The sequence below is a fragment of the Schistocerca nitens genome, chromosome 3 (assembly GCF_023898315.1).
Source record: "Schistocerca nitens isolate TAMUIC-IGC-003100 chromosome 3, iqSchNite1.1, whole genome shotgun sequence".
In the NCBI taxonomy this organism is placed as follows: domain Eukaryota; kingdom Metazoa; phylum Arthropoda; class Insecta; order Orthoptera; family Acrididae; genus Schistocerca; species Schistocerca nitens.
The window spans coordinates 556,375,275-556,394,978 of NC_064616.1; the positions used below are offsets into that span (position 1 = coordinate 556,375,275).

The 19,704-nt window shown below is 39.0% G+C and overlaps 1 protein-coding gene across 1 annotated transcript in view; it reads right to left on the reverse strand.

Moving 5' to 3' along the window:
- The window catches only part of LOC126249332 (Down syndrome cell adhesion molecule-like protein Dscam2), a 562,422-nt gene that overhangs the window by 315,131 nt on the left and 227,587 nt on the right, over nucleotides 1-19,704 (reverse strand). Inside the window, exons 6-8 of the mRNA XM_049950988.1 lie at nucleotides 16,848-16,999; nucleotides 13,349-13,459; nucleotides 11,476-11,637 (exon numbers count right to left, since the gene is read on the reverse strand). Of these exons, the coding sequence (XP_049806945.1) occupies nucleotides 11,476-11,637; nucleotides 13,349-13,459; nucleotides 16,848-16,999 (425 nt within the window). The remainder of the gene's footprint in view (nucleotides 1-11,475; nucleotides 11,638-13,348; nucleotides 13,460-16,847; nucleotides 17,000-19,704) is intronic.

The window sequence follows — 19,704 nt, forward strand, 5'->3', positions numbered from 1 at the left end:
CATTTTCCTTCACCTATGACCAGTCATAAAAGCATATACTTGGGGTCCCATTTCCTCAATATAAGAATGTCATCTACAGCCTGAATTGTATGACAGTATGACAGGTCCATTTCATTATGTTTTTGAATTCTTTCCTAATTTAATCTACATTTATCAATATGTTATGTAACTCATAAAATCATGTAATCTCTTCACAAGCTTTAGGTATTCAGCACCAGTGTTCTAATGGCTGTGATATTTTCTTTGCCCTGTGAAGTACTGTTAGCAGAAGTGTTTAATTTTTGACAGTGACTTCTGTAAAACACAGTGAGAAGATAGTATCAGATGGTATGTTGTTGATGCTTTTACAGAACTTTAAAGCAAGTGGAATATTACATGCCACAGTCATTTTATGCAATGGAGAGGCAAGGGTATCATCACAGACTTGATGTCAGCTGAAAAGATGTGTGCAGCATGTGTAGTGAATTATGATGACATGAAGTTAACTAGACCTCTAAGTAATTACATGTCTGCATGTTTGTTAACATTGAGTTATGATTAATTGTTGTATTAAGGTGTTGTATGCCAAATTTTGTGTGATTAAGCTTTAACTTGTCATGTAGTACTTCTGATATCCTCTTCATTAAGTATGTTCCCTTTCTTGATTATTCTTTATATCTGAAGACTACTATAGCACAGAAAAATAATTTGTAATAGGCATTTCACTCTACTTAAAGTATTCATTCACTCATATCACATCCATGAAGATTTTCCTTCAAGCTGGGATTGACAGAAAGCAATGTCTGAATGAATGACTAATTAATTGAATGCGTATAGACTTAATAGCCAGATGTATTAATTCATGTCTGAATGTCCAGATAGACTGAAGGGTTAGAATTGCACCAAACCTTCAATATACAGCAATAATGTGCCCTAAATTTGGAATATTAATGTTCACTGTTCTAAAGTAGCTACAGTTCTAAAGCAGCTAACAGGTCACCACATCATGTTATTCTAGTGCAATGTGAGAGTAAGATACTACTTCAGAGCACTTGGACCAGAAGCTGCTGTAACAGTAAAAACCTCATGGGTGTTCTGCTGGTATTATACTTGACATAACAATAACATTGCTATGACCTGACTGTTAATGAGTGAACAAGGCAGTTACCTCACGTGGAAGGTCAATAGCTGTTCCATATTTGGTTTGTTCTCTGGAGTATGTCCTATGCTTTGTCCAAGGTTCACATGCAGGGGTGTCCCTGATCACCATATATTTTGCATGACCATCTATTGTTAAATAAACTGTGTGCAATGTCAGATGATTGCAGAACATGGACTGAACATTTATATATAACCCAGAAGCAGAACATGATAGCTTTGTAGGAATGACCTCCAGAGATGAATTTTTATCCTCTACCACCAATGAAAAATGAATGGCTTGAGCAAGAAACAGCTATAGCTTCTGAGCAAAACAGAAAAAAATTATAAATACAATAATGAACATGAAAGATAGCAATGACTAGCTGCAATACTGGATCACAATAACCAGACAAGCTACAGTCATTAACAGAACAGAATAAAATCTTTCTATTCTATTCTATTAATGACAGCAGACAATTTAATTACTATCAAACAGCTGAAGAATTCTGGATAAAAGAGAAATAATACAGGTTTCTGTAAACACATTTGATTACAAAATGATGACACTGAAAGCAATACACCATTCTGACATTTAAGTGTTGCACTTATTTAACTTTTGTCTTTGAGGTATAATCCATATCCATCATGGTTGTTAGACCTTTCCTAGAAGTTACTTTCATCTATTGATTGTTGAAATGAGATAAAGAAGTTTATTTTATTATTATTACTTCAACCCACGTCCACTTGCCAGCACAGGGTGTCGATAGTGAGATAGAGACACACATACACTCTGTAATATGTGATTTACCCTATCACATGATACATGAGTCTACACACACTGAGGACAGAGATCAGACTATCTAGTCAGTGATGCTACTACACTATCCTTCATTCCAGAAGGGTTAGTGTTGCTACAGAGCAGAGTCCCTGCTGAACAACAAGCTGCACATGTCTCCCCCCCCCCCCTCCCCGGAGTGCGCAGCATGTAGGGTGCCGAGCCTAAAGTGAGGTAATACTGTACATATGGTAGTCCTAGAAGTGGTCTGGTCAACAATGTGGTCAGCCAAACCTGGATGTTGTTGTGGCACCGGTGGTTGCTGTATTGTCAAGCAAGGGCTTGATGGCTGTCAGTGATGTCATCTGGTGAGGTTGAGTTAGCTTTCAGTGGTCTCAAGATGAAAGTAGTGTGGTGTTGTCCAAAAATGGAGAATGTGTCATTGAGTCAGAGTAGCAAGGTGATTTGTCAACCTCAGGAGAAAGCCTAACATGAAGAAACAGAGGAGGCAGTGGAGAGTTGTCAGATAGTGATGCACTCACTAAGATGCAGCCCTGGTAGGATGAGATGGAGACTGACTAGGAGTGGTGTCCTTCCAAATCAATTGTGACACTCCATGGGGATTCAGCCCATGGAGGTTCCTCACTTTTCTCTGCAGCAGCCTCAGTGTGATCGTGAAGTACAGCCAATTAATGGAAACAATTAATGGAATGGGCTTGTATTGGGAAGGGGTGAGCACCAGTTGAACAGTGTCATCCCATAACTGTACTGGCACATGTCCAAATCCTTATGGACAAAGATGCGTGCGATGGAGTGCATCTGAGGCAGGGGTGTGTTTAATAGTGAGATGTACTGACTGACATTGCATACTAGTGTAGGCAGATCCGAAGCTAAGACAGTTGGTGAAGTCTCAAAATGTTCAACTGGCAGGTTGATTGGTTCACCATAGGTGAGCTTGGCTAATGACACATTTAGGTTCTTCTTGAACACCATACGGATGCCTAGTAAAACAGATAGGAGAGTGTCACTACATTCTCTGACATAGCACATGAGTGTGGCTTTCAGTGTGTGATGCCAGCATTCCCATAAACCATTACTTTCAGGGTGGCAGGTGGTAGTGTGGAAATGCTGAACACCACACATGCAGCACAACTCATTGAAGACACTTGTTTTGAACTGCCACCCTTGGTCAGTGGAGATAACAGTGGGGCAACCAATGTGGGCTATCCAAGTATCTATGAAGGCACAGGCCATATATTCCATTGTAATATTACTAATGGGCATGGCCACCACCCATCTTGCAATTTGGTCAGTGACAGACAGTATGTAGTAGGACCTTTGAAATTCAGGTAGAGGTCATACCAAGTCCAAATGCTTATGTAAAAAGACGGAATATTGAACTTGCCTGGAGGGCTGGTAGTATGGCATCCAATCTTGGCTTGTTGGCATGATATGCACACCTCGGCCCATAGTTTACAGTACTGTTTGATCCTAGGCCAAATGAAGCATTCAGTGAGAAGTTTGACAGTTATGCATACACCAGGGTGTGCCAGGCTATGTAACATGTCAAACACCATGTATAAGAAATCACATGAGACCAGAGGGGTGACCTACCAGTAGAAATGTTTTAGAGAAGATAATCATCAGTACCATGCAGTTTTTGACACACAGTGTTAAGACTAGAAGTTGAGTCCAAGATAAGAGTCTGCAGTTGTGTATCTATGAGTTGGGCTTGTGAAAAAGTTATTGACAATCAATGACAGTCTTGACAGATAATCTGCAACTGTACTATTGGTACCGTTCACATGGCAGAAGTCATTGCTGAATTGAGAAATAAAGGGTAAATGTCTTAACCTCCATGACGAGCAGTTGTAGGGTGAAATGGCAACTGATTCTGCCAACAGACAGTGACCAGTGAATAAAGTTATATGCTGACCACTTCTTCTGAGACTCAAACTTTTTTATAGAAGAATGGGTGGTGTGGAGATCTCCATCAATTCGTTGGTGGAGAACAGCTCTAATGGCAGTGTTACTTGCCTTGGACATAATAATGGGGTAGGCATGAGAATATGGTACTGTGAGAGTGACAACTTGTTGAAAGCACTGTCTCAAATCATTGAAAACAAGCTGCATGTGGGTGTCCATGGGACTGTTTTTTTTTTTTTTTTTTTTTTTTTTTTTTTTTTTTTTTTTTTTTTTTTTGCAGATTTGTCTTTGCTAGTGAGGGCTTGAATTAGTGGAAGCTGAAATGCAGCAGGATGCAGGAGGCGCCTGTAATAGAGATTTACCAACCTCAAGAAGCTACAGAGTTATTGGTATGTTGGAGGAGGCAGCAGTGAACTAACAAGAGCAGTGCAATCATCAGTTGGCTTGTAACCGTCTGCACTGAGGGGGCACCTGGGAAAGTCACAGTTGGTTTGTGTAGTTGTCACTTCTCTTCAATAACAATTACCTCCCACCCAGTCCTAAACCTCGAAAACTCATTTGAGGTGTAGTTTACGTTCATCTGGGGAAGCTGAAAATACTAATACATCATGCAAGTAGGTGTAACACTGATTTCATTCACTATCTCTTTAGCAGTCCTAAGGTGATCAGGAGTTAAGTGGTGCATTTGCGGCCATGGAGGGAGCCCAGGAGTGGTTATAATGCAGTGGAATATACCATTATTACTAGCGAACTGGCATGGGTTCAAATGAGCTGGAACATCACATGTGACCTGCACAGTGGCATCCACTGTACTGGGCACTGCACTAAGCTCTGCCTGGGCAAGTGCGAATGCGACTGTAGTAATGTGTGTGTGGAGTCGTAGTTTGCAACGATGTCACATGTCACACTGAGTGAGACTTTCACTTTGGCTACGTGGTTATGCAGGGTGCTAATTTCCTGTTGCAGTTGAACAGTATCAGCAGATTGTCTGTTCATAATCGTTCCAAGTATAGTAGTTGGAATAACAAATCCACAGATCCCATCAGCATATGTAGAGAGGAAGATAATGAGCCTACTGCAAGGTCCATAGAGAGCATAATAGTAGGTGGTGTTTCAGTGTCTGCAGCAAGCACAAATCCCTGGATAATCAATCCAATGGAGATATACATGACCATGGATTGGGTGAGGTCAGGAACCAACTTGTAACAAGCCATGAAGTCTACCCCAATGACTGGTTCAGTGACTGTCGTGCACAGGAAGTTACAATCAGTTGTAGATTGAACGCCAAGTTAGTTGTGGCAGTGGTAGATCTGTGAACTTCAATTACATGATTATTAGTAGCTCATAAGGCAGTCATCAAGTGTGCCAGAAGATGGAGAAGCTTGTACATGAGGGAGTACAAGTCACGTCAGAACCTGTGTCCACAAGGTAAAGTCTTTCTGTTGTGCAGTCATTAAGATATAACCTGCATGAGGCAGGTGAGTGAGTCACACTTGAGGCAGTGAAACACAATGTGGACATTAGGCATCATGATGCACTGCAACAGCATGGCTCTCACTTGTCAGCCCAGTATATCATTTTGGAAATTGACATGGTTGCTTACAGCTCCAAAGGTGTGTACTGAACCATGTATGAGACCAGCAGTTGACAAACAGGTGATGGGGTGTTTATTGTGCTGTCAGTCAGTCTGGTTTGCACACTGCTGACAAGCATGCAGTCTGCCAGTTGGACACAGACCGAGCGAGTGCTGAAGTTAGTCAGCTATGTTCGGCTGCAGTCAGTGAAGATGCTTGGTAGGTGTAGCCAGTTCACAGCTGATGCTGTGTGAAATACTGTGCTGTGCATGCATTGGCTGTGTGGTGTGGTGTCTTTGAAGAAATCAAAAATGGCTCTGAGCACTAGGGGATTTGAATTCTGAGGTCATCAGTCCCCTAGAACTTAGAACTACTTAAACCTAACTAACCTAAGGACATCACACACATCCATGCCCGAGGCAGGATTTGAACCTGCGACCGTAGCGGTCGTGCGGTTCCAGACTTTAGTGCCTATAACCGCTCGGCCACTCCGGCCAGCTGTCTTTGAAGAAAGATGGCTTGTTTATACTGTAGTTGTGTCTCCTGATCCTGTGATGTGTTCAGTTGTAGGGCAATCCTCACAGACCTGGAGTGATGACTGGATGAGTGTTGGGAGCTAAAGTAGTCACAGAGCCTATAATACAGCATCAGATGGTACAGTAGGGTTCGCAATTGCATAGAGGTTATGCCACAATTCCAAAAGTGTCCATGTGCCTAGTTCTTCATAACAGATAATCTGTGTCAGCTGCTGTTCTCACGAAAGAGATAAATGTTCTAATATGGCACACCTCACTGTTGCACACTTGTCGTGAGCTGGAGGGTCCACTTAGGTGTGCAATCTGCATCACAAACTTCACCTGATCGTCAAGGTCATCGTTATAATGCATTATTAACTCCACTGTAGTGAACCATGCCTCGATGTGGAGGGGGTCAAAATCTGGTAGCTTTATTCTATGGAGATGAGTAGGTGTACAGTAGGATTCTTGTAGCAAAATTGTGGTATACGGTATTAAAGTCCCATAGTCCAAGCCTGTACTGGAGTGTCGTCCCTCTTATAGGTGTAGAAATAGCTTCAGGGATGTGAACCAAAGTATTTTGTCCTTCATTGGAAAGCATGGTCTGCTGGATTGTAGGTGGGCCTTGTGAAGTGGCATGCTGTAGTCAGTGGAGCGACTGATATGGAAGGGATGGTTGGCCCCATGTTCGGTGGAAGTCCATTAAGGCTTCTAGTCAGCGGCTCAAACTGTCCTTTTTGTGGGAAGTAGTATGACTGGCATTGTGTTCCGTCTGGAATGAATGGATTAAGAAGAAATTATCCAGTACATTTTCAGTGTTTTGTGAGTAGTTTCCTGCATGCGCTGCACTGTTGCACTGTAACCAGTCACAATTAGGCAGCATTGTTGGGCACAATCAGAAACATGGAAGATGCACAGAAATTGTGCAGTTACGAAAACTCATCAGAGAAGTAATCTAGGGTTCACCAATGTAGACACTGGGTACTGACAGTGAGGTGGAGACATGCATACACAATGTAATACATGTGATTTATTCTAACAATTTACACACACGTCCATACACACTAAGGTTAGAGATCAGACTAACTAGTCAGCGATGCTGCTACACTATCTGTCACTCCAGAGGGGTTAATGTTGCTATAGGGCGGAGTCCCTACACACTAATGGATGTCTACCTTTCAATTTTTAGAGCTTCTTGGTTTCCTGTCCCATTCAGTGCTAGATGTTTCACAGGAATGACATCTTATTTCTTCCAATTCCTTTTCTGCCTTCAGTAATCACCTGCGATAGATTTTCATTCAATATGATATGTTCTTAATGCGTTGTCTTTCTCTTCATAACTATTCTTGATGGATCCTGGTCTTTGCTGACAGATTTGTGGACTCCTTTATTTGTCATTCTCACCAGCCATTGTATCTTAAGTAGTCTTCAATATACTCACATCTCAAAGTCTTCTATTTTGTTGATTGTGTTTACTTTTAATGTCATCCTTCCAATTTCCTTCAAAAATCACTTCTAAATAAAGGCTGAATAAAAGTGGAAATAGTAATTATCCCTTTCTCAAATATTGATAAGTTTCTATTAAGACAGACACAGCATCATCTGATTTTATGTACACAGACTGGTTCCAATACACAAGGTTCAAGTCCCGGTCTGGCACAAATTTTCATTGTTGTCATTCAATTCTACAGCTGATGGAAGTCATTATTCACAACTGCAAATTCATCTGATGGGTTCCAATATAAGTTTTCAATAATTTAGATGTCTTTTAATCAGTATAAAAATATTTGAGGTGCTGCATTGTTTTATGACTAGAAGCTTCTTTGCAATCCATAAAGCAAAGACACACATCCTTACTTGCTTTAAGGAAGTACTCAAACTCTTCAAAAGTATTTCAACACTAGTATTATATGGCATGTAGACCATGCATAGAAATAGAACAAGTGTATATCTATTACTCTCAACAAGTGTGATACAAAGACATTTAGAAAACAGGAAAGGAAGATTAAAATTTAAGGTCTTGTTGATAATGAGGTCATCAGGGATGGATAAGTTATGTAGGGTTTTAGTTCTGTGAATTTGCTCTTCACTGTTTCATTAAGCTGTTCCCGATTCCAATGGATTCTCACTGTTGAATGCAAACACAACTAAAAATACTTTGCAGTTGTGCCCATTACTGCAGCACTTTCTGCATGACCACTAATTTTATTACACTATTAGAATTCCCAAATCTTCTCATGTAGAGATCAGGAAAAAGATGATGTAGTAATTCTGGAAACTCACCACAAAAATGCAGGTGTTTGGATCCAATCAACAGAAACAGTGACATACACGGAAAATGTTGAAAATGAAGAAAAATTACTGTAAAATAGGAGAATTCACAAAAGATTTTTACTGGCTTCTTCCACAAAAAAATGTTCCTCAAATAAAACTATATACATACTTCAAAATAAAACAGTGCGTGTGGAATAAATTCTTAGAAATAGCTGGTGCACATTTTCAGTGCCACTGCAAAAATAACATTGTTAAAATATTTTCTTATGTGCCATAGGTTCATTGGTAATTTAGTTGACTCAACAGATTTGACCAACATTTTTTGTATTATGAGTCTGAAAGAATAAAGTTCAACATTATCTTAAATACCACAAGTTTTTAGCTGATGTATTTTCATTCTACCAATGCAACTATTCTTTTTCATATTACGAGTCAGTCATAATATTTATAGAAATTGTAACTGTGTGTTGTGCCATATCCATGCTTAACAAGAAACAATAGAATTTCTGGCATCAATAAAAATCAAATAAAAAATTATGATAATAGAAACCATGAAACAATACAAAATTATGTCATTTTCTATGACACCAAGGACATATGTTTTGTATCATTACTTATATTTTTATTCAAATAACAGCAAACTATTAGGTGAACAACAGGAGCAAACACATCTGTAAATCTGTGACAAGGGAATATTTTGTAAGGTACTCACTCAGGATGTGGTCCTTGGACGACCTATTTTCTTGATTTATGTCAATGAATTCTCAATATCAATAAGTGATGGTGGTGGTGGTGAGTGTTTAACATCCCGTCGACAACGAGGTCATTAGAGACGGAGCGCAAGCTCGGGTTAGGGAAGGATTGGGAAGGAAATCGGCCGTGCCCTTTCAAAGGAACCATCCCGGTATTTGCCTGAAACGATTTAGGGAAATCAAGGAAAACCTAAATCAGGATGGCCGGAGACGGGATTGAACCGTCGTCCTCCCGAATGCGAGAATATCAATAAGTAAACAGGCATAATATGATGTTTGAAATTATACAAACATCCTGATCCAATTCACAGCAAAGGATGTAACATGATGCACAAAAAGAAGGGTGCACATACATACACTCCTGGAAATTGAAATAAGAACACCGTGAATTCATTGTCCCAGGAAGGGGAAACTTTATTGACACATTCCTGGGGTCAGATACATCACATGATCACACTGACAGAACCACAGGCACATAGACACAGGCAACAGAGCATGCACAATGTCGGCACTAGTACAGTGTATATCCACCTTTCGCAGCAATGCAGGCTGCTATTCTCCCATGGAGACGATCGTAGAGATGCTGGATGTAGTCCTGTGGAACGGCTTGCCATGCCATTTCCACCTGGCGCCTCAGTTGGACCAGCGTTCGTGCTGGACGTGCAGACCGCGTGAGACGACGCTTCATCCAGTCCCAAACATGCTCAATGGGGGACAGATCCGGAGATCTTGCTGGCCAGGGTAGTTGACTTACACCTTCTAGAGCACGTTCGGTGGCACGGGATACATGCGGACGTGCATTGTCCTGTTGGAACAGCAAGTTCCCTTGCCGGTCTACGAATGGTAGAACGATGGGTTCGATGACGGTTTGGATGTACCGTGCACTATTCAGTGTCCCCTCGACGATCACCAGTGGTGTACGGCCAGTGTAGGAGATCGCTCCCCACACCATGATGCCGGGTGTTGGCCCTGTGTGCCTCGGTCGTATGCAGTCCTGATTGTGGTGCTCACCTGCACGGCGCCAAACACGCATACGACCATCATTGGCACCAAGGCAGAAGCGACTCTCATCGCTGAAGATGACACGTCTCCATTCGTCCCTCCATTCACGCCTGTTGCGACACCACTGGAGGCGGGCTGCACGATGTTGGGGTGTGAGCGGAAGACGGCCTAACGGTGTGCGGGACCGTAGCCCAGCTTCATGGAGACGGTTGCGAATGGTCCTCGCCGATACCCCAGGAGCAACAGTGTCCCTAATTTGCTGGGAAGTGGCGGTGCGGTCCCCTACGGCACTGCGTAGGATCCTACGGTCTTGGCGTGCATCCGTGCGTCGCTGCGGTCCGGTCCCAGGTCGACGGGCACGTGCACCTTCCGCCGACCACTGGCGACAACATCGATGTACTGTGGAGACCTCACGCCCCACGTGTTGAGCAATTCGGCGGTACGTCCACCCGGCCTCCCGCATGCCCACTATACGCCGTCGCCCAAAGTCCGTCAACTGCACATACGGTTCACGTCCACGCTGTCGCGGCACGCTACCAGTGTTAAAGACTGCAATGGAGCTCCGTATGCCACGGCAAACTGGCTGACACTGACGGCGGCGGTGCACAAATGCTGCGCAGCTAGCGCTATTCGACGGCCAACACCACGGTTCCTGGTGTGTCCGCTGTGCCGTGCGTGTGATCATTGCTTGTACAGCCCTCTCGCAGTGTCCGGAGCAAGTATGGTGGGTCTGACACACTGGTGTCAATGTGTTCTTTTTTCCATTTCCAGGAGTGTATTATGGTGAATAATATGGAAGTCATTTAAAGAGAGTTCAATGGACATAAAATTAATATCATTACTGAAATTGCACCAGCATACCTGCATAGTCCTTTCTCCTTCTCTACCTCTCTGCTCTCCCATTTAGTCCCCCCCCCCCCCCCCCCTGCCCCCAGGGCTTGCCAGTATTGCCAGTATAGGGCCTATATCAAAATCTTGGAATTCATCTAGTTTTAATTTATGCTAGTTTCAACACTGTTCTCTTGCTCATTCTCTTCCAGAGTCATTATTCATACCCTTATGTAATTACAATTTGCATTAACTCTCTTTCCATCACTGTCTGGTATTTTATATCATCTTTCGTTTTATTTGCTACCTTATCTACTCCTTAAAACATTTTCTTTAGTTGTTATGTTTGAGTGATTTCTGCGACAACTCATTATCAGTGCACTGGAATTTAAATATCAGCTGTCAGCTTACTGTTGCCTCTGGTTTCTTTCTTGAAAATGTTGTGCTCTCTTAATTGAAAGAGTAAAATGATATTTCCGCAAGATTCAGGAAATACCATCTCCAAGAATGTCATTTTGAAATGTTACTGAGCCCAAGCAAATTTGTATGGCTTGAAACCTGAGAATTTACAATATCAGCATTACATCATAACAGTCTCCAGCTGCACTTCACTCAACTATTTTGAAAAAACATTTTTGGTATAAAACAGTAAGTTATTTGTATATAGTTCTAGACTTATCAGTTTGGTTAAATCTGGAAAAATAACATACCCATTACATTTATCTTGGCTATTCCACTTGAAGCATATCCTTGTTTATTTGTTGCAACACATTTATAAGGTCCATCGTCTTCTGCTGGTTGTACTTTCTCTATTATAAGTGATCCATTCGGGAAGACTAACTGCCGTCTGTTGTAAGGTAGCTGTCTGTCTCCTAAAATATTCAATGTTGAAGTAGCTTATTATTTTAACAAATACTTAGTTCTAACAATTCAGAACTATGATTTTTGTAATGCAAGATAAACTAGTTTATGCTATGAGCTTATATTCTAATTATTTGGACCTAACTGGGTTTTTATTGATACATTTTTACCTCATCATTATTTTCAGAAGTGGAGAATACTTTTTACCACATCATAATGAATGAATGAGGGAATCTGTTGAATTTCAGGTGTTCATATTGTTATGAGAGCATCCAAAATATAACTGAGTACCAAGACAGATTACAATGGTAGTAATAGCAGGGAAAATGAACAGTACAAATATGAAAAACACTTACTTATCTTGAGATGGACTTATGTGCATTTTGTATGCCTCTATTAAAGAACAGATATGCCCTGTAGTAGTCCCAATGTAGATAATTAAAATCAGTTATTGCTGTCAATCAGAATAATCAGGGATACTTTTCTGACAACTGAGCCTACCTCCTTCTCATTAAGAACTATAGTGATAGCTAAATGATAGTTCTACACACTTCCAAATCATTCTGAACTTCATTTATAAGGTAGGTGTTGATTATTGACACTAGTATAAAGGAAAAATGATTAACTGTTGTGTTTTTTGAAGTTTTTCAAATTATTACAATTATCTCTGATTACTACATCTGCAGTCATGAGTTAAGTAAGGTAAAATGTCAAAAAAGTTAGAAAAAACATATTTCTCATCAAGATTATGAAGGCAGTATCAAAAGTAATGCAAAAGAGGTCATAACTTCTATATTAAATATTGTATGCCATTATAATTCAACCACATGTTTATAGTGGCTTGTTCTCTTTACAGACATTCCAGAATTCGTTTTTCACTGCAGATGAATAATGGACTCCAACCAGAAGCAAAATTCTGCCACTGAGATGTTTGTTAAGGAGGGTGCAAGCTGTCTGACTAACACGGAAAGCAACAGCATGTGAAGCGATGACACCGGATCTGAGTTATGTGCACAGGTAGATATAAAATATTAGCAGACGGGATAAACAGTGCAATGAAAACCATAAACTGTGGCCACCAACACAAACTGACAATGTTTTAATATGTTGTTTCACATAAAAAGGCACATATATCACAATCTGTGACACTGCTGTACAACCAAACGGGAGTTACACCACACAGAAAATGATGAGAATCAAGCACTATTGGAAAGTGTGTGAAAAGTGGGTACCTTGACAATTGAAATCTGATTTGAGAGAGAAAATGGTGGGAGTTTGTTCTGGTCAAAGCAAAGAACACTTTTTTTTGTCTGGTGGCAATATAATATGGGAACATATTTTTAAGATCTCTAGACATATACTCATTCCATGGAATGGCATTCACAGGAAGTCATGGACACAGTTTCTTTAAATTTATGGAACAAATATATACCAGCAAGTTTAAAGAAGTCATCAGGAGCAAGTGTCATGTTAATGCATGTCAAACTTCTCTTTTGCAACAAATCAGCTAATTAGCAAATTCAGATGTCCTATGGTTATCTGCCTACTGCACAGCTTGGATCTGACAACCTGTGTGGTCCAATGGAGGACAGTGTGCTGGGACAAAAATTATAGGACACTGATGATGCTAAAACAGCAACTTTGTGCATTTACTGATGTTTTAAGTTTCACATTAAAAAATATTTTATTTATTATTTAAAATAAATGTATGTAAATGTTTACCTCTATGCCATGTAATGTTTTCTAGTGGATAACCAGCTGCAGGGCAATCTACTCGTAAAGTCTCTCCTGCTATAGCAGATATTTCACCCATTTCGCGTATGTATGGTGGACCTGTTCCATTAGCACCAGATACAAAAATATTAACATTGATAACGTGAAGCTTGGTAATGTAAATGTATATTTATTTAAATACTCCTCTAGGTATCCACATGGTACTTTAATGTAACCATCAGCTCTTAGGAGCAATTTATGTGGCAAATGAAATCTGTTACAAATGACACTGTCGGCAAAAACCTTTTGTTCCAAATTATTGATTATATCTGAATTACACAGTAAAACAGTAGAGAACTGAACTGAATCTTTAGAGAGAGAGAGAGAGATAGATAGAGAGAGAGAGAGAGAGAGAGAGAGAGAGAGAGAGAGAGAGTTTGCCTCTTCAAATTTTAGTGTATACATTTTTTGTTACAAAACAAAAACTAAAAATGAGTTTGTGAATGTTCAGCAGTATACAATTACCATTACTAAAGATCATACCCTAAATTATTAAAAGGGATGAAAAGCATCAGTACCTCTGCCTGGAGTACTACAGAATTTACTTTCCTTTCTATTAGTATAATTAATAATTATTTATCTGATTATACTTACTCTCATTTGTCTGCAGAGAATCAGATGATAATTTATGGCTGTGAATATACATTTAGAAGGTGACTGTCATCATAATTGTGAAAACTTTATTTTTATTGCCAAATGAAATCAGCTTCATTGAGGACACTGTGAATGTCTCCATTTCAGATATAATTTTACATTCAAAATTGCTTTTATTATCAGCAACAGCCGTACTGAATCTTACTGTAGACTCTTTCTATAAAATTAGACAAACATACCAGTAGCAATTTACACTCTAGTTTCATGGCAGCAACACATCATGAAATGACTCCACAAAATGCTGAGAGCACTGAGGAGCTGTTCTTGTCCATAGCTACCTTAACTACAATCTGCAGCTAATGGATAATATCCAGAACTGACTCAGTTGCACAAATACCTAGTTCAACTGCATCTTGACATGTTTAACATGATTACTGTCAGGTGCTTTGGGGCCCACACATGCATCCATACACACAACCATTCTGACACAGATTGAGGGAAATGGACATTCACGTGAAAATACCAGTTCCTGCATAACATTGGAGGAGGAGTATCACATGCATTGGGCATGATCTGGTCACAACAAAATGTGCTTATACTGTGCATCTTGCCCACCCTGTGATCAATAGTCACACCAATGGCCAATATAAGGTATGACAACTTCTTGGCTATCTCATTTGCTGTGGCGGCAGGAACGTTCTCTCTCCAACACTGAATCTATGGTGCAAATGGTTCAAATGGCTCTGAGCACTATGCGACTTAACTTCTGAGGTCATCAGTCGCCTATAACTTAGAACTAATTAAACCTAATTAACCTAAGGACATCACACACATCCATGCCCGAGGCAGGATTCGAACCTGCGACCGTAGAGGCCGTTCGGCTCCAGACTGCAGCGCGTAGAGCCGCACGGCCACTCCGGACGGCCACTGAATCTATCACTGATTCCATTGCTCATGAGTGTATGCTTTCTTTATTTCAATTGTGATGTCTTATTTTATTCAGAAAGACAATGAAACACAAGTGTGTCAGAAATGGAAGTAAGATTCCTCAGGATTTTCAATATGCCATTACAAAAATGTTATATGCTGCAATATTTAATACTATGACACAAGGCTAATGATTAATTTCTTTATACAGAATTACTCTGCTCAGTATATATACAAATGAGTGTTTTTAGAATGTAGTCATACAGTAGGAAGGCAGGCATGAAATGTTGTTATATAGAATATGACACTGTATTCACAATCCGTTGGACAGTCTGAGCATCAATACATTCTGTAATCCAGTTTGGTCTTTAATAAAAGGTGGAGAACCATGTATTTCAGGCATTTCTATCTGGATATTTCAGCTGTCACATATACATATTTTCCCAGTCTGTTTTGAATACAGTTCAGCACAAATATTTTCATGTAGGTAGTTACAATAAGTGCATTCCACTTGCAGTTGAGCTTCTTACTGAAACTGTATGCCAAGAAAATAAACTTCACACTTCTTTCATATGTAACTTACAAAACCATGAAAGTAGCAAAAAGTTGGAAATATCTGCTTTTTTAAATAATAGTTCTCCTTCATTTTTGAGTAATCGTTATTTGGTCTTTGTATATGTACATTTTCCCATTTTTCAATACTATTATAATAGAAACTGAATATTTATTCAACGATTATGTAATGACTAGTATGAAAAAAACTTCGCAATGTTGATGTTAGATGTAGGTTCCATCAGCTGCTATTATTGGTTTAAAGTAATTGTTAATAGTTTCTTGTATTTCGAAAGAATTGTTACAGAACCTACATCATGGTAGAAATGTCCACAATCCAGATTGATTTTAAAATCACAATGCTTTGACTTCCTATGATTTTTGGACTGAATTACCCAGCCACTTATAGAATACAGTTTAATGTACACTGTGAATCAACTGCAACCTGGCACTTTTCTCATTAACAAATCATTTGCAGATGTGAAAAAAAGCAATGAGCAACTAGTGACAATTCAGGTTAAATACCAGACATTGGATTTGTAACACATCACTGTCCCACTAAGTCACATGAGCTTTTGTTAGGACTACACCCATCTTTTCAGGATTGCAGGATAACTCTGATATGTATCTTTCGAAATAGGTCTATTTGTTTGGCTGGCGGTAAAATTATTTGTTCAAAGGTTCTGGCACTAGGTTTGCAAGAGAAAAATAAAGTACAACAATGGCATAAATAAGGAGTTTCTGAATTACTAAAAGAAAATTGTTACAGAAGATGATACTGAATTCTGTAACATGACACAAAACAATCATTAATTTTTTTCCTGCAGAATGCCCCTTCAGTGGTTGTTACTCAGTTCAGAACTGTAACATTAAATCCAGTAAAAATCCCCCAATCCTAATTCTTTTGCAAATGAAACAGTTTTAACTTTAAAGACATCTCACTTTCTCAAATTAATTGTTGTAAGCAAAAGCTGGAGTAGTCTACCAACATGATGAACAGTTTAGCAATACTATCAAGGATGCTTTGTTTTACTGCTAATAGCAATTCCACACAGACGACTTTTAATCAATCAATGTGAAACATGTCATTATTCAGTGTTTCAGTGCTCAATAATGGCTACCGTATTTACTCTCATTTTTTATAATGGTGTTACATAACAACAAAATTGTAAAATCATATTTATCCTCTTATCAGATATGCTGCTATGGATAAGAGAAAATAACTTCATAAAAGGATACTATGAGACATAACAGAACTTGTGAAACACTATGCCACTGAAGAACCACCAGTTAAAGCAAAACATATTTGCTCCTTCCTTGGTACACAGCAATAATGATGCTAAAATTTCCAAGCAGAAATAGTGCAGATACTAACCGTAGACATTAAGTTGAGCATTGTGTTCCACTTCTCCCACTCGATTCACTGCTAAGCATCTATATGTCCCTCCATCTTCAACACGAACACTTGTAATATTCACATGACTAATGACATCCCCATGTGATGGCACATATTGGCCAATTACAAACCTGAAAATTGTGGTTCACTGTAATGCACTTCATTAATGAAACTCCTGTAATTGCAAACAGTTGGTTTATCTCTCAAATGATGCAAATGTAGGCTCAAGTTCTACTAGGTGAATGTTTAAAACTTCTGTAATGACTTTCTTCACACCTGTAACAACACACACTTAACTCATTCTGTTCAGGACATCTGATATAATTATGATAAAATTTAATAAAATCTGAACTCAAATACAACTGTTCAACAATAAGAAGGGCTTCTATAAAATGAAACAATCAGCTTAGTAGATAACAGTGACTACTTCATCAAGTGAAAAATACGTAAGAAGTCGGACACACTTATCTTTTAACCTTGGTGTGATTTTCTAGATAAATAAGTTAAACTTGTCACACTGGTGTGAACATACTTTTCTATCCTACTCTGCATAGGTAAACACAGTTTATCACTTCCACTGGCAGTGTCACAGGGACTTGTTGAACAGACAGGTGGTTCTTGTGGCCAATGAAGTGGATTGCTAGCAAAAAGCAAAGCTCAGAGCATGGTGAAAGTCATGTTAAGCATGCTCAAACAGTTCAGTTCAAGGTTAAATACATATTGAAAAATGTGAGTATGGTCAAGGTCAATGATCTCCTGTTATCAGTGGCACATATCAACGGCTTCAGAGAATAGTGAGAACTTCTGGACAAGTGCAAGGCCATGGTATTTACAGGCACTGTAATGTCATTGGATGGGCCCATGTTAGGTGCCTGTGGATGTGGCAGCACCCTCAATGACAACAAGCTGAAGCTGCAGTATGAAACCCAAGTATCTCTGGCCTTTCCTCCATATTGATACTTGGGCTGAGTGGGGAATATGAATCATTATTGAATACTAAACATACAACCCACAATAAATGAACTTTTTACACTCCTATTCTATTTTATTCAAGATGGTTACTTGCAGTACATGTTACAACACACTATTTGGAAACCCATTATGTTCTTCTATTTACTCTAGCTAGTCTTCAGAATTATTAGTTGTAGCTCCTGTATATTTTCCTGTGCATTACTGTTTTATTACTTATTTTCCTGGTGTTAAAATTATTATGATGCATTATACATTCAAGGAGAAATTCACAAATGAACTGCTCAGTTATTTTTTCCACATTATGTCTATTTATGGAACACTCTCATGTAATAGTGACCCAACTAATGCTTTACCTGATTATCTGCCAATCATCACTAAACTCGTTGTATTCAATCAATACACTGAAAATTGGTTAACTAGATGAGAATTAATATATTCTTTTTTATCTTGGAGCCAGATAAGAATCAGATTAAATGTATAAGATACTAGCTCCCAGGAAATGGAACATTCAGTTTCATACTTGCTCGGTTTATCAGTACAGTTGACTGAGTGCAGTAAATTTATAATTTATTTGTGTGATTTTATTGCTTTCTTATGTGTAGCTTCTTTACACTACTCATATAAATAACATTATTTGCAAAGTTTCTTTCAAATTTTGTTTATGTGGTAATTTTTCATCAAGTTCTTTCACTCTGCTGTAGTGTTAGCAGTGTAAAACTTCAAAGTGAATTAAGTAATTTGGTTCTTCCTCTATGGCCATGGTACAGTATTTATGTTACTTTATTTTCCTGCATGAACAACCGACAACATTCGTGGGTGGTTAGTATGAAATGATCAAGGAAAGTAAACAGCCTGTTGTAAATATGAGATGGCAGAAGGTTTTAACAATCTCAGATAGCACCAGGCCCTGACAAAAGTACCTTTATTTGTAAAAATCACACAGTGAGGGTACTTCGCTAGTAGGTTACAGGTAATCTGTATTCTTTTCAGAGGCAGCTTACATGCACAAAATCATTTGGACAACAGACTGAGTCAATGTAGAAGGAATCAGGAAAATAAAGATAATTCACTCCACATTCAGTAGCCAGCTGTTTCAGCCTCAGGAGAAACTCCAGTCAGCAGTTACAGCCCATATCTTAAGAGTCGCTCAGCCTCCTAAAATAACTTCTGTGGTTCATCTTTGCATTCACAGATCATTTCTGATAGCTGACACAAAATGTTGTACCTAATTTTTAATCAGTTTTGCCATTGAATGTTCGGATATTAACTGAAATGCAGTAGTCTGAAAAATTTAAAGGACACTTTCTGAAAAATGCTACAATGACTACTTTTGCCAATGTTTGACGTTTTTAACTTCATTCACCCTTGAAGACACATTGCTTTTGCTTGAAAGATAAAAACTGAAATAGTATTGAGCTAGACTCTTATTTATAAACACAGGAGAAGCTTTCTGCTTGCTGAATGATAAAAAAAGTGCAAATGCCAACCAGTCTACAGTCTATTAGGATCCTACTGTCATAGATCTCAAATAAGCAGAAAATGCAAAACAAGTGCACTTGCATTTCATCTTTCTTTTGTCATGTTCTTGTGTTGAATTTTTTTTTTAAATATAGCACAGAGCATGTCGTAGTCAATGTCGTATTCAATTACAAATTGACTCACAGTGGCTTGAAACTGTTATGAAATATCAAATATTTATGAATTTCCAAATGTGAGGCACTCATCACACATGTGACCTGTCTTACTAATGGATCCTGTATTTGTATGACAATGATATGGAGAGATTAATATGGATCTACATTTTTGGTCTCAAATATGTAACAGAACCTAACTGAGGCACCTGTGTTCATCCTGATAAAATGTG